Source organism: Pristiophorus japonicus, chromosome 2 (genome assembly GCF_044704955.1).
Source record: "Pristiophorus japonicus isolate sPriJap1 chromosome 2, sPriJap1.hap1, whole genome shotgun sequence".
In the NCBI taxonomy this organism is placed as follows: domain Eukaryota; kingdom Metazoa; phylum Chordata; class Chondrichthyes; family Pristiophoridae; genus Pristiophorus; species Pristiophorus japonicus.
The window spans coordinates 328,894,638-328,907,385 of NC_091978.1; the positions used below are offsets into that span (position 1 = coordinate 328,894,638).

At 43.2% G+C, this 12,748-nt stretch overlaps 1 protein-coding gene across 3 annotated transcripts in view; it reads left to right on the forward strand.

The window, feature by feature from the left end:
• Positions 1-12,748, forward strand: part of intu (inturned planar cell polarity protein) — a 194,174-nt gene that overhangs the window by 130,294 nt on the left and 51,132 nt on the right. For 2 of the 3 annotated variants that reach the window (XM_070871827.1, XM_070871829.1), the window contains exons 5-7: positions 2,950-3,071; positions 11,361-11,450; positions 12,595-12,672. In XM_070871827.1, coding sequence (XP_070727928.1) covers positions 2,950-3,071; positions 11,361-11,450; positions 12,595-12,672 — 290 coding nt within the window. The remainder of the gene's footprint in view (positions 1-2,949; positions 3,072-11,360; positions 11,451-12,594; positions 12,673-12,748) is intronic. The other variant, XM_070871828.1, reaches the window with a different exon arrangement.

The following is a 12,748-nucleotide window of genomic DNA, read 5'->3' on the forward strand; positions in this document are numbered from 1 at the left end:
GAACCACACAGGCTTCTTGTTAATTTGGGGCAAAATGACAAGTGAAAGCTAGAGTTGAATAAATGCTATCTTATCCTGCTGTTGCACATTGAAAGAAGCAGATCAGAAGGACACGGGAGAATGAGGGACCTTTGACACATTTTGTCTCTTTCCTCTGGGAAAGTACAGTTATTCCTCTGTAGTGCCTCCTCTGTAACAGCAGATATAAGAACCTTTTTTTTTACAGTTAAGGTTCGTAATGATGAATATTAGTGGGTAAATAATTGGAGTTAGGGTTATAGGAGGTTCTGTGAGGGAAGCTGTGTGTGCCAATTAAGCTAGTAGTTCCACAAATCCACAAATCCACAAATCTTTTAATTTGTTTTATTGTTGTGAACTCCGAACCAATCTTTGGCATTCCCCCCCATTTTGATATTTCCTCACGTTGGACCTCGGGGTGGGTTGGGGGATGGGGGGGCGGTGGTTGGAAGAGGCTTATAGTTAAGCAGAAAGGATTCTCTTGAATGTTTAATTTTAAGTCAATTTACTACAATATGTTCCGTACAGAGATAGGTGTAATTCACACCAGGCTTTGTATTGGGTCGTTCTTTATTGCTTTAATTGAAAAATACTGCATAGACATTTTTATTTGAGTACAGTACAACGTGGTGACTTATAACAGTTTTAGGAATTAAAATTGTTGGTTATTTTTGAAATGCAAAGAAAGAGTGGTAAATGGGGATTTTTTTTCCCAATAAACCCAGCTATAGGAAAGCCATTCTTAGAAGGCTTAAGTCTGTAAAGTACAGCATTTTCATCAACTGATTTAACATACGTTGCTATAGAAACCCTTTCAAGTAACAGCGTTAATCCTCCACTACGTTAGAGCTGGGTAAATGAGATGTTACAATAGTGTTCCTGAATAGTAAAAAGGGAAGTCTTATTATGCTGGTGCTCTTTCTGTGAATCAATTGTTAAAGATTTAATTCGAGAGTACAGTCATAATCTGCAAACTGAAGTTACCTAGTTTATGTTATCAGAATGAACTACAAGGAAAAATGTTGTGTATCTTATTATCTAACTGATTTATAAAACATCTGCCGCGCAAAATTGGAATCGGTAGCGCCCATTGTTTGGGCACTGCGGGTGCTGTTTGGTACCAAAATGGCATCCGATGCAGGCATGCATGCACACTTATGGGGCAAATCGTGCCAGACGCCATATTGGTGAGAACGTTGATTTGACACCAGTGATGCCATTTTGAAGCTCAATGCCCTCTCGAGCTCACACAGCTGAACACACCTCAGCAGCAGGAAGGTTCCCCCACCAGCACTATTTAAAGGGATCCTCAACTTGCAGGTTAGTTGCTGGTTGATTTCTTCTGGCTGTTGTCTGATTCTACAAGTGTTTGGTGCTTTCTTATAGTTTGTTCAAGTTGCAAAAGTCTACAGGTACTGAAGGACTTTTTGCTGACCATGGCTTCTGCACAAACCACTTGCTGCAAGATATGGGTGCACTTGGAAGCATTCCCCTTGGTATATAGCATGACTTGAAGTATGAACAGAGGCCACGCAGAGCAGGACAAGCTTCTTGAAGAGGGAGCAAAGGGCTCTCAGCAGGAGGCCATATCTGCCAAGGGTGTTCGGGGAGCAATTCTCCTACCTGAACCTCTGCGAAGAACAATGTGTGAGTCGTCTGCACTTCTGTAAGAACAACCTCACTGAAACCTACCACCTCTTGCAGCCACAACTGCAACCACAGTGTAGGGCAAGGAATGCTTTGGCAGTGGTTGTGAAGGTGACCGTGGCCATGAACTTTTATGCGTCAGACTCCTTCCAGCATCAACTGCAATGTCTCGCAGTTTGCCGTCCACTGTTGCATAAGGAAGGTCACGGAGGCTCTCGATTCAAAGAGAGCTGATTACATTTCATTCTCTCTTGCCAGAGACAAGCAGACGGAGTGAGCTAGGATTTCAGGCTTGCCCATGGTGCAGGGTGCTATTGACTGCACTGGTTTGCGGACACCGCATATCAATTCTACCCTATACCAGAACCAAAAGGGATTCCACTCCCTCAACGTCATGACTTGTATGTCACGATTCCTTCATTCTGCAGCAGTCTGCTGTGCCAACTCCATTTCAGCTACCAACACAAAGGGTGGTTAGTGTGCGACAAAGGCAGTCCACTGATGACGTGGCTCTTTGCCCTGGTGCGCAACGCACGCATACATGTGCTGCATGCATACAATGAAAGTCATGCTGCCACACAAAACATGAGCGATCAAACCATTGGTGTGTTGAAGCAACAATCCCACTGCCTGGACTGCTCTGGAGAAGCCCTGCAGTACTCTGCAGAGCAGGTGTCAAGATTAGTGGTGGTCTGTTGCATTGTTATGCTGTTACGATGTTATAACCTCGCCATCGTGAGGGCACTGCCCCTGCCATCAGCTATATGGCGAGCAGCTGAGAAGCAGGAGCATGAAGATGAAGAGGAGGAAGGGAGGAGGTAACCTGGACCAGTAGTTCTCAAACTGTGGTCTGCGGAGCCCTGGGGGTCCACGGAGGCGTTCCAGAGGGTCCATAAAATGTTGACCAATTATTTGTTGGAGAAGGTCTCTGAAGAATTGGAGACTGTAAAAATGAACCAGTGAGGATCGGGGAGGAGGTGGAACCAGAATGTTCACATTCCTTCCAAATGACCTCATTGGTATCTGTGGAAGGAGAGCGGAGGTTGGCTGGCTGGTAATGCGGTGAAGGGCGATTGTTGTTTAGCTAATGTTAAATGTGATCTATTTCTTGTTCATTTCATATTTTTGTATACTTTTTACATTATGTGCTTTAAATAATAAAAAGCATTGACCTAATTATTCTCCAGTATACGAAAAGCTTTTAAAATTATGTACAGTCTGCTTTGTTAGAAATACTGATTTTGTATTTAGCTGTAATAATGTGAAGCTTTTCTTACTTTTCAGCAGCAAGAAATTCTTTACCAGTATCCAATGACTGATGCATCACAAAAGTTGAAAAGTGTTCGAGGAATATTTCTTACACTCTGTGACATGCTGGAAAATATAACTGGGGGACAAGTTATCAGGTGACCATAATATGTTGCTTCATTAGTAGAGTGAAAGATCTATGTTGTCACTGTTGAGCTTCTGTTGATCAAATGTGACCATTACCTTAAGAATTAACTTTTTAATTAAAATGTAATGAAATACTTGTTTTTTGTATCAGTGGTCCTCCAATTAACTATTCAGAATTCAAGATGCAAGTATGGTACAATATGTGTTTTTGGAGACTATGCCCCCTAGTTCTAGACACTCCAACCAGGCAAAACAACCTTTCAGCATCTACCCAGTTCATCCCTCACAGAATCCTATATGTTGCAATGAGATCACCTCTCATTCTTCAAAACTCCAGAGTATAGGCCCAATTTACTCGATCTCTCTTCATAGGACAACCCTCTCATCCCAGAAATCAATCTAGTGAACCTTCGTTGCACCACCTCCAAGGTCTTCATGTCCTTTCTCAGATAAGGAGATCAAAACTGTGCACAGTATTCCAGGTGTGGTCTTACCAAGCCATGTACAATTGGCGGCCCCGACCTGCAAGGACCATCAGCAGGTCGCGGCCTTCAAAGGAGCATACCACTTCAAGGTACAGCGTATGCTGGAGAGCGACGGCTGTGAAGTGGGCGACTGGATTGGACGTCACCAAAGTCCAGGTCGCTGATTGGAGCGTGGGCAGGTACAGCAGGAGCGGTGATGTCAGGGCACAAGAGCGGCGTGATAGGGGCCCAGGAGAGGTGTGAATTTGAGGCCCAGAAAAGGCAGGGCCTAGGGGCAGCACGGGCCAGCTCACACTGCAATATGTGTACTCACTAGGTTCGTGCAGCAGAGCTGGTCTCCAGTCGTCTTGGTTAATCCTTGCCACTGGACCAAGACCAAGCTCTGTCAAGCCCGTGTAGTAGTTGATGTGCAACGGCCACCACACGTTTTAAAAAAAAAAAAAAATCCCTCACAGGTATCTTCCACTCTTCAACATGTAGTTTGGGACCTGGAATATTAAGTCCTTCATTGAAACACCTGTGACCTCATCCCTTTTTGGCATGGAAGCAAGTCATCCTCGAAACGAGGGATCACCTATGATGATGATGTACAATTGTAATAAGACTTCCTTACTCTTGTACTCCAACTCCCTTGCAATAAAGGCCAACATGCCATTTGCCTTCCTGATTGCTTGCTGTACTTGCATTCTAACTTTGTGTTTCCTATATGATGACACATATCTCTCTGAACACCAACATTTAATAGTTACTCACCATTTAAAAAATATTCTGTTTTTCTATTCTTCCTACCAAAGTGAATAACCTCACATTTCCCCACGTTATACTCTATCTGCCACCTTATTGCCCACTTACTTAACCTGTCTATATCCCTTTGCAGACTCTGTGTCATCCTCACAGCTTGCTTTCCCACCTAGCTTTGTATTGTCAGCAAACTTGGCTACATTGCACTCTGTCGCTACTCTGTTTGCTGTCTGTTAACTAATCCTCTATCCATGCAAATATATTAGCCCCCAATCCCTTATCTTTTGTAACAATCTGTTATGTGGCACCTTATTGAATGCCTTTTGGAAATCCAAATATACTACATCCACTGATTCCCCTTTATCTACCCTGATAGTTACATCCTCAAAAACCTCTAATAAATTTGTTAAACACTATTTCTCTTTCATAAAACCATGTTGACTCTGCCTAATCATATTATAATTTTCTAAGTGCCACTTCCTTAATAATGGATTCCAGCATTTTCCCGATGACTGATGTCAGGCTAACTGGCCTGTAGTTTCCTGTTTACTCCCCCTTTGTGCTTGAATAAAATTACAGTGCCTGTGAAACAACCCAGAAAGATTAAACTAATGTGTCACGGTACCAGAATTCAAATTTAAGCACCAAAATTTTCCTTTCGTCTGCATTATGTAAAACAGAAGATATTTAGCTAGGGCAAACATGTGTAAATCAATCTTGGGGCTTCTGATGATTGTATTAACCTTGTCAGAACTTCCAAAATTGAATTAAAGCATTATGGACCAGATTTTGCGATAAGAATAACGGTGAGGCAAATTGCGCTCACTGTTATAATGGGGTAAATTGAACAGCAACTTCTGGCGTCCGCACAAGCACAGTTAAACGCGTAAATACGGAAGTTGCTGTCAGAGATACTCCATTCCTCCACATGGTGTGCTGTTGCAGTCCTCGCTGATTGACTCACTGAAATGACTGCAACAGCGTGTACTTCCCTAACTTCTGCACAAAGAAAAAACTGAAAAAGTTAGGGCTGGTGCATTCAAGAGTAAATTAATTTTTGACTGCGTAATAAGTGATGATTACTGCTGAACAACCTCTCTGGCCCTGAAAATTTAAATTTTGTAAGTGCGACATCTCATTTCCTCAAGAAAATTAGTGTTGTAAATTTTAATTTTTTACTTTTTCTGTCTGTCTCTTTATCTCTCTCCCTTAATCCCATCTGTATTTTCTAATATTTATTTTGTTTACTGTACATTATTTAAATCTAATTTATAATTTCCTACTTTATACTTCCTGATTTGGACTTTGCATGTCTCCATGAGGATTCTTCAATCTGATTGGTTAAAGAGCTGCTCTGCTCTAGCCCTACTCATAGGCGCCACAGATCCCCTTTAGAGAGGCGCCATGCAGAAACAGATGCCGGATTAGAATAACTGTGCTCTAAAGCCCACAAAAAACTTTGTGGCCAGCTGTCAGCGAGATGAACGGCGAGCGCTGTTCCTTCGCTGCTGACCACAAAATCTGGGCCATTATTGGGCTTGAATCATCTAATCTACAATTTCAAACATTTCAAATGTGTTTTGTTTTACATTGTATTGTTACATATTGGTGATATTTGGCATATTTCCTTTTTAATTTGAGGGCTAGTTACTCTATTTCTGCTCATGTTCAATGGTTGCCAATCAAAATTGTGGGTGCTCCTGATTTTGCTTGGACCAGTTTCATCCAAAGTAAATTTTATAAAGTGCAAGTAATTGACCAATCATGGAATGGCTTTAATAATCACCACATTAATTCACATTTCTCAAGCAGCTATATTGGCATGTAACTGCCAAATATGGTGAATATTTTGTGGAGTGTGCAAAATAGAGTAAAGATGGTCGAATCAAAATTTTGTGAATCCCAATTTACAAAACAGGGTCTAAAGATTCTGTTCGATGGCTTGACCCAAATGTGTAGTCCCCCCCTCGCCACCCCCCCCCCCCCCCCCTCCACAGCCCCACCACAGCTCATGTTCTGGTGGCAGCCCTGACATGATGGGGGTTTTGCTGGTAGTTTCCACACCCAACTTACTGATGAGAGGTTGCTTAATCTTAATATGAATGGGATGGATGTATATCTATAAGTAGGCTGAGGGGTGACCTAATAGATGTCTTTAAAATTGTGAAAGATTTTGATGGAATGCATACTGAGAGAATGTTTCCATTTGTAGGGAAGAGCATAAATAGAGGCCATCAATATAAGATAGTCACCAAGAAATCCAAAAGCAGATTCAGAAGATACTTCTTTATCCAAAGAGTGGTGAGAATGTGGAACTTACTACCACAAGGAGTGGTTGAAGCAAATAGAATAGTTGCATTTAGGGGAGGCTAGACAAGCATATGAGGGAGAAGGGAATAGAAGGTTATGCTGATAGATTTAGATGAGGAAATACAGGAGGAGACTCGAGTGTAGTATAAACACCGGCATGGCCTGTTTCTGTGCTGTGTATCCCATGTAATCCTATGTAATATCGGTGATTAATTATAAGTTTATCCATTTTAGTCAATATTTTATTCGTATCGTTTAAAAACAGACACATACTTCCCATATATGTCCATCCATTCTCATGTATTCAACTCCGGGGATATTCAACATTTAGGAAGGATAGACAAAAAGGAAAAGGTGGCGGGGTGGCATTGCTGATTAAAGAGGAAATTAATGCAATAGTAAGAAAGGACATTAGCTTGGATGATGTGGAATCTGTATGGGTGGAGCTTCGGAACACCAAGGGGTAGAAAACGCAAGTGGGAGTTGTTACAGACCACCAAGCAGAAGTAGTAAGGTTGGGGACAGCATCAAACAAGAAATTAGGGATGCATGCAATAAAGGTACAGCAGTTATCATGGGTGACTTTAATCTACATATTGATTGGGCTAACCAAACTGGTAGCAATGCGGTGGAGGAGGATTTCCTGGAGTGTATTTATTAGGGATGGTTTTCTAGACCAATATGTCGAGGAACCAACCAGGGAGCTGGCCATCCTAGACTGGGTGATGTGTAATGAGGAAGGACTAATTAGCAGTCTTGTGTGAGAGACCCCTTGGGGAAGAGTGACCATAACATGGTAGAATTCTTTATTTGGATGGAGAGTGACACAGTTAATTCAGAAACTAGGATCCTGAACTTAAGGAAAGGTAACTTCGATGGTTTGAGGCGTGAATTGGCTAGAATAGACTTACACATGATACTTAAAGGGTTGACGGTGGATAGGCAATGGCAAACATTTAAAGATCACATGGATGAACTTCGGCAATTGTACATCCCTGTCTGGAGTAAAAATAGAACGGGGAAGGTGGCTCAACCATGGCTAACAAGGGAAATTAAAATAGTGTTAAATCCAAGGAAGAGGCATATAAATTGGCCAGAAAAAGCAGAAAACCTGAGGACTGGGAGAAATTTAGAATTCAGCAGAGGAGGACAAAGGGTTTAATTAAGAGGGGGAAAATAGAGTACGAGAAGAAGCTTGCCGGGAACATATAAACTGACTGCAAAAGCTTCTATAGATATGTGAAGAGAAAAAGATTAGTGAAGACAAACGTGGGTCCCTTGCAGTCGGATTCAGGTGAATTTATAATGGGGAACAAAGAAATAGCAGACCAATTGAACAATGAACAATGGAAGACACCAAATAACCTTCCGGAAGTACAAGGAGACCAAGGGTCTAGTGAGAAGGAGAAACTGAAGGATATCCTATTGGGCGGGAAATTGTGTTAGGGAAATTGATGGGATTGAAGGCCAATAAATCGCCGGGGCCTGATCGTCTGCATTCCAGAGTATTTAAAGAAGTGGCCCTAGAAATAGTGGATGCATTGGTGACCATTTTCCAACAGTCTATCAACTCTGGATCCGTTCCTATGGACTGGAGGGCAGCTAATGTAACACCACTTTTTAAAAAGGGAGAGAGAGAGAAAGCGGGTAATTATAGACCGGTTAGCCTGACATCAGTGGTGGGGAAAATGTTGGAATCAATTATTAAGGATGAAATAGCAGCGCATTTGGAAAGCAGTGACAGGGTCGGTCCAAGTCAGCATGGATTTATGAAAGGGAAATCATGCTTGACAAATCTTCTGGAATTTTTTTGAGGATGTAATTAGTAGAGTGGACAAGGGAAAACCAGTGGATGTGGTGTATTTGGACTTTCAAAAGGCTTTTGACAAGGTCTCGTAAGAAATTGATGTGCAAAATCAAAGCACATTGTATTGGGGGTAATATACTGACATGGATAGAGAACTGATTGGCAGACAGGAAGCAGAGAATCAGGATAAACTGGTCCTTTTCAGAATGGCAGGCAGTGACTAGTGGATTGCCACAGGGCTCAGTGCTGGAACCCCAGCTCTTTACAATATACATCAGATGAAGGAATTGAGTGTAAAATCTCCAAGTTTGCAGATGACACTAAACTGGGTGGCGGTGTGAGCTGTGAGGAGGATGCGAAGAGGCTGCAGGGGGTCTTGGACAGGTTAGGTGAGTGGGCAAATGCCTGGCAGATGCAGTATAATGTGGATAAATGTGAGTTTATTCACTTTGGGGGCAAAAACGCGAAGACAGAATATTATCTGAATGGTGGCAGATTAGGAAAAGGGGAGGTGCAACGAGACCTGGGTGTCATGGTTCATCAGTCATTGAAAGTTGGCATACAGGTACAGCAGGCAGTAAAGAAGGGAAATGGTATGTTGGCCTTCATAGCTAGGGGATTTGGGTATAGGAGCAGGAAGGTCTTACTACAATTGTACAGGGCCTTGGTGAGGCCTCACCTGGAATATTGTGTTCAGTTTTGGTCTCCTAATCTGAGGAAGGAGATTGGGGGAGTGCAGCGAACGTTCACCAGACTGATTCCCGGGATGGCTGGACTGACATATGAGGAGAGACTGGATCAACTGGGCCTTTATATACTGGAGTTTAGAAGGATGAGAGGGGATCCCATAGAAACATACAAGATTCTGACAGGACGGGACAGGTTAGATGCGGGTAGATTGTTCCCGATGTTGGGGAAGTCCAGAACCAGGGGACACAGTCTTAGGATAAGGGGTAGGCCATTTAGGATTGAGATGAGGAGAAACTTCTTCATTGAGGGTTGTTAACCTGTGGAATTCCCTGCCGCAGAGAGTTGTTGATGCCAGTTCAGTGGATATGTTCAAGAAGGAGTTAGATATGGCCCTTACGGCTAAGGGGATCAAGGGGTATGGAGAGAAAGCAGGAAAGGGGTACTGAGGGAATGATCAGCCATGATCTTATTGAATGGTGGTGCAGGCTCAAAGGGCCGAATGGCCTACTCCTGCACCTATTTTCTATGTTTCTATGTTCAGAGTCAAACGGGTCAAACAGGGCTGCGTCATTGCCTCGACCCTCTTTTCAATCTTTCTCGCTGCCATGCTCCACCACACAGTCAACAAGCTCCCTGCTGGAGTGGAACTAAACTACACAACCAGTGGGAACCTGTTCAACCTTAGCCATCTTCAGGCCAGGTCCAAGACCACCCCAACCTCTGTCGTCGAGCTACAATATGCAGACGACGCCTCATCTGCGCACATACAGAGGCTGAACTCCAGGACATAGTCGACGTATTTACTGAAGCGTACGAAAGCATAGGCCTTACGCTAAACATCCGTAAGACAAAGGTCCTCCACCAGCCTGTCCTCACAGCACTGCCCCCCAGTCGCCAAGATCCACGACGCAGCCCTGGACAACATGGACCATTTCCCATACCTCAGGAACCTCATCAACAAGAGCAGACATTGACGACGAGATTCAACACCGCCTCCAGTGCGCCAGTACAGCCTTCGACCACCTGAGGGAAAAGAGTGTTTGAAGACCAGGCCCTCAAAACTGCCACCAAGCTCATGGTCTACAGGACTATAGTAATACCCACCCTCCTGTATGGCTCAGAGACATGGACCATGTACAGTAGACACCTTAAGTCGCTGGAGAAATACCACCAACGATGTCTCCGCAAGATCCTACAAATCCCCTGGGAGGACAGACACACCAACATTAGCGTCCTCGACCAGCATTGAAGCACTGACCACACTTGATCAGCTCTGCTGGGCAGGCCACATTGTCCACATGCCAGACTCGAGACTCCCAAAGTAAGCGCTCTACTCGGAACTCCTTCATGGCAAATGAGCCAAAGGTGGGCAGAGGAAATGTTACAAGGACACCCTCAAAGCCTCCCTGATAAAGTGCAACATCCCCACCGACACCTGGGAGTCCCTGGCCAAAGACCGCCCTAAGTGGAGGAAGTGCATCCAGGAGGGCGCTGAGCACCGCGAATCTCATCGCCGAGATCATGCAGAAATCAAGCGCAGGCAGCAGAAAGAGCGCGCGGCAAACCTGTCCCACCCACCCTTTCCCTCAATGACTATCTGTCCCACCTGTGACAGGGACTGTGGTTCTCGTATTGGACTGTTCAGCCACCGTCATAGGACTCATTTTAAGAGTAGAAGCAAGTCTTCCTCGATTCTGAGGGACTGCCTATGATGAAGAGTGTTTTAATTTGTTGCGCATGTATTTTTGTTCCATTGAGTGTCAAATCAGGTTGAGTCGGTTGGGAATGCCAGCAGGAATGATACAGGTCAGAGTGGGAATTGAGTCAGGGCAGCCAGGGGAGTTGAATTAATAAGAATGTTACAACTTCAATCCCATGTATGAACGCCACTGATTATTTTTGAACGGTAAGTACTAGCTGTGCTGATGTGTCCAAATCTTGAGCTGCTTCCACGTGACTAACCCTCATTTAATCAAAAATCAGAGCTTTGCTTCTCTTGCCCCCTCTTAGATTTTTAAAGATCCTTTTTTGCCTCTCCCGGGAGACTACAGAGAACCTAGGGAGTAAGGAGTCTCTTGACTGGATGCTTAAGGCATCACAACTGTATGGGATAGGCTAAATGGTCTTTTCATGTTCAACCTTTTAGTTTGATTCATATGTTCAAGTATATAATCAAAGAAAATAGTGACCTAGAAAATTGCAAAGGACAGTGATGTTTACTAATAATTTTTTTTAATTGTTTACTTTTGTGCACTTCTCTTGGCTAGTTCATCATTGCTGCTGAATGGAAAACTTATTAATGTAGATTATTGGAAAGAAGGTAGCAACCTGCTACTCATCGGACTACCAGCTGAAAGGTAAAGAAGCATTTTGATGCTAATGGAATAGAAAAATCCTTCGAAGAGAAATTATTAATTCATAATGGCCTATTCATGTTCTTTTTTTCATTTTGCTCACCAAAGAAATACTTCTAATTGTAATCCCAGAAGTTCATGTGTAAATATATAATTTAACTCTGTGTGGTTTACAGTATTTGGCTCTACAAACTGTAGGACAATGTTCAATGATTTGTAGCATATTTATAAGTCTATTTTTTTAATCCATTTTATGCTCCAGCACCATTGCTTCTGGAGCCCCCCCCCCCCCCCCCCGCTATTTCTCATCTACATGCTGCCCCACGGTGACATCATCCAAAACACAACATCAGGTTCCACATATACCCTGCTCTACTTCACCACCACCTCTTTCAATCCCTCCACTGCCTCTGATTTGTCATGCTGCTTGTCCGACATCCAGTATTGGATGAGCAGAAATTTCCTCCAATTAAATATTGGGAAGACAGAAGCCATGGTCCTGGCTGGCCTCCCACCTTAAACCCTCCACAAACATGAGCTCATTAAAGATAAAACTGCTGCATGTATCCTAACTTGCACTAAGTCCCGGTCACCTATCCCCACTGTACTCGCTGACTTACATTGACTCCCAGTCCACCAACATTTTCAATTTTTAAATTCTCATCCTTGTTTTCAAATTCCTCCATGGCCTCACCCAACCCTATCTCTGTAACCTCCTCCAGCCCTTCATCTCTCCGTGATTTCTGCACTCCTATAATTCTGGCGTCTTGCGCATCCCCGATTTTCATCACTCTACCATTGGTGGCCTTGCCTTCAGTTGCCTTGGCCCTAAGCTCTGGAATTCCCTCCCTAATCATATTCAACTCTTTATCCCTCTCTTCCCTTAAGCTGCTCCTTAAAACCTTCCTCTTTGACCAAGCCTGTCCTAATATCTGATATGGTTTGGTGTCAAATTCTGTTTTGAAATACCTCCTGTGGGACGTTTTACTACATTAAAGGTGCTATAATAAATGCAAGTTGATGTCCGCTCCCCAACTCCCCCAATACAAACAGGATTTTTTGTACGATATTTTTGCTTCTAGTAAAAGAGCAGTTATGATCCATTCGAGCATTTACACATGATAAATGGCTATTCTCTCCTTCAAAGGGTACCTCTTCCACAGCTAAGGAACATGATCAAGAATGTTGTGAGAACCTTGCAGTATATGTACAACTCATTAGACAGGCAAGTACTAAACAAATAGTCATTACAAACACCAAGTTGATAGTAAATTCCAACCATGATTATGAATTTGAATTCA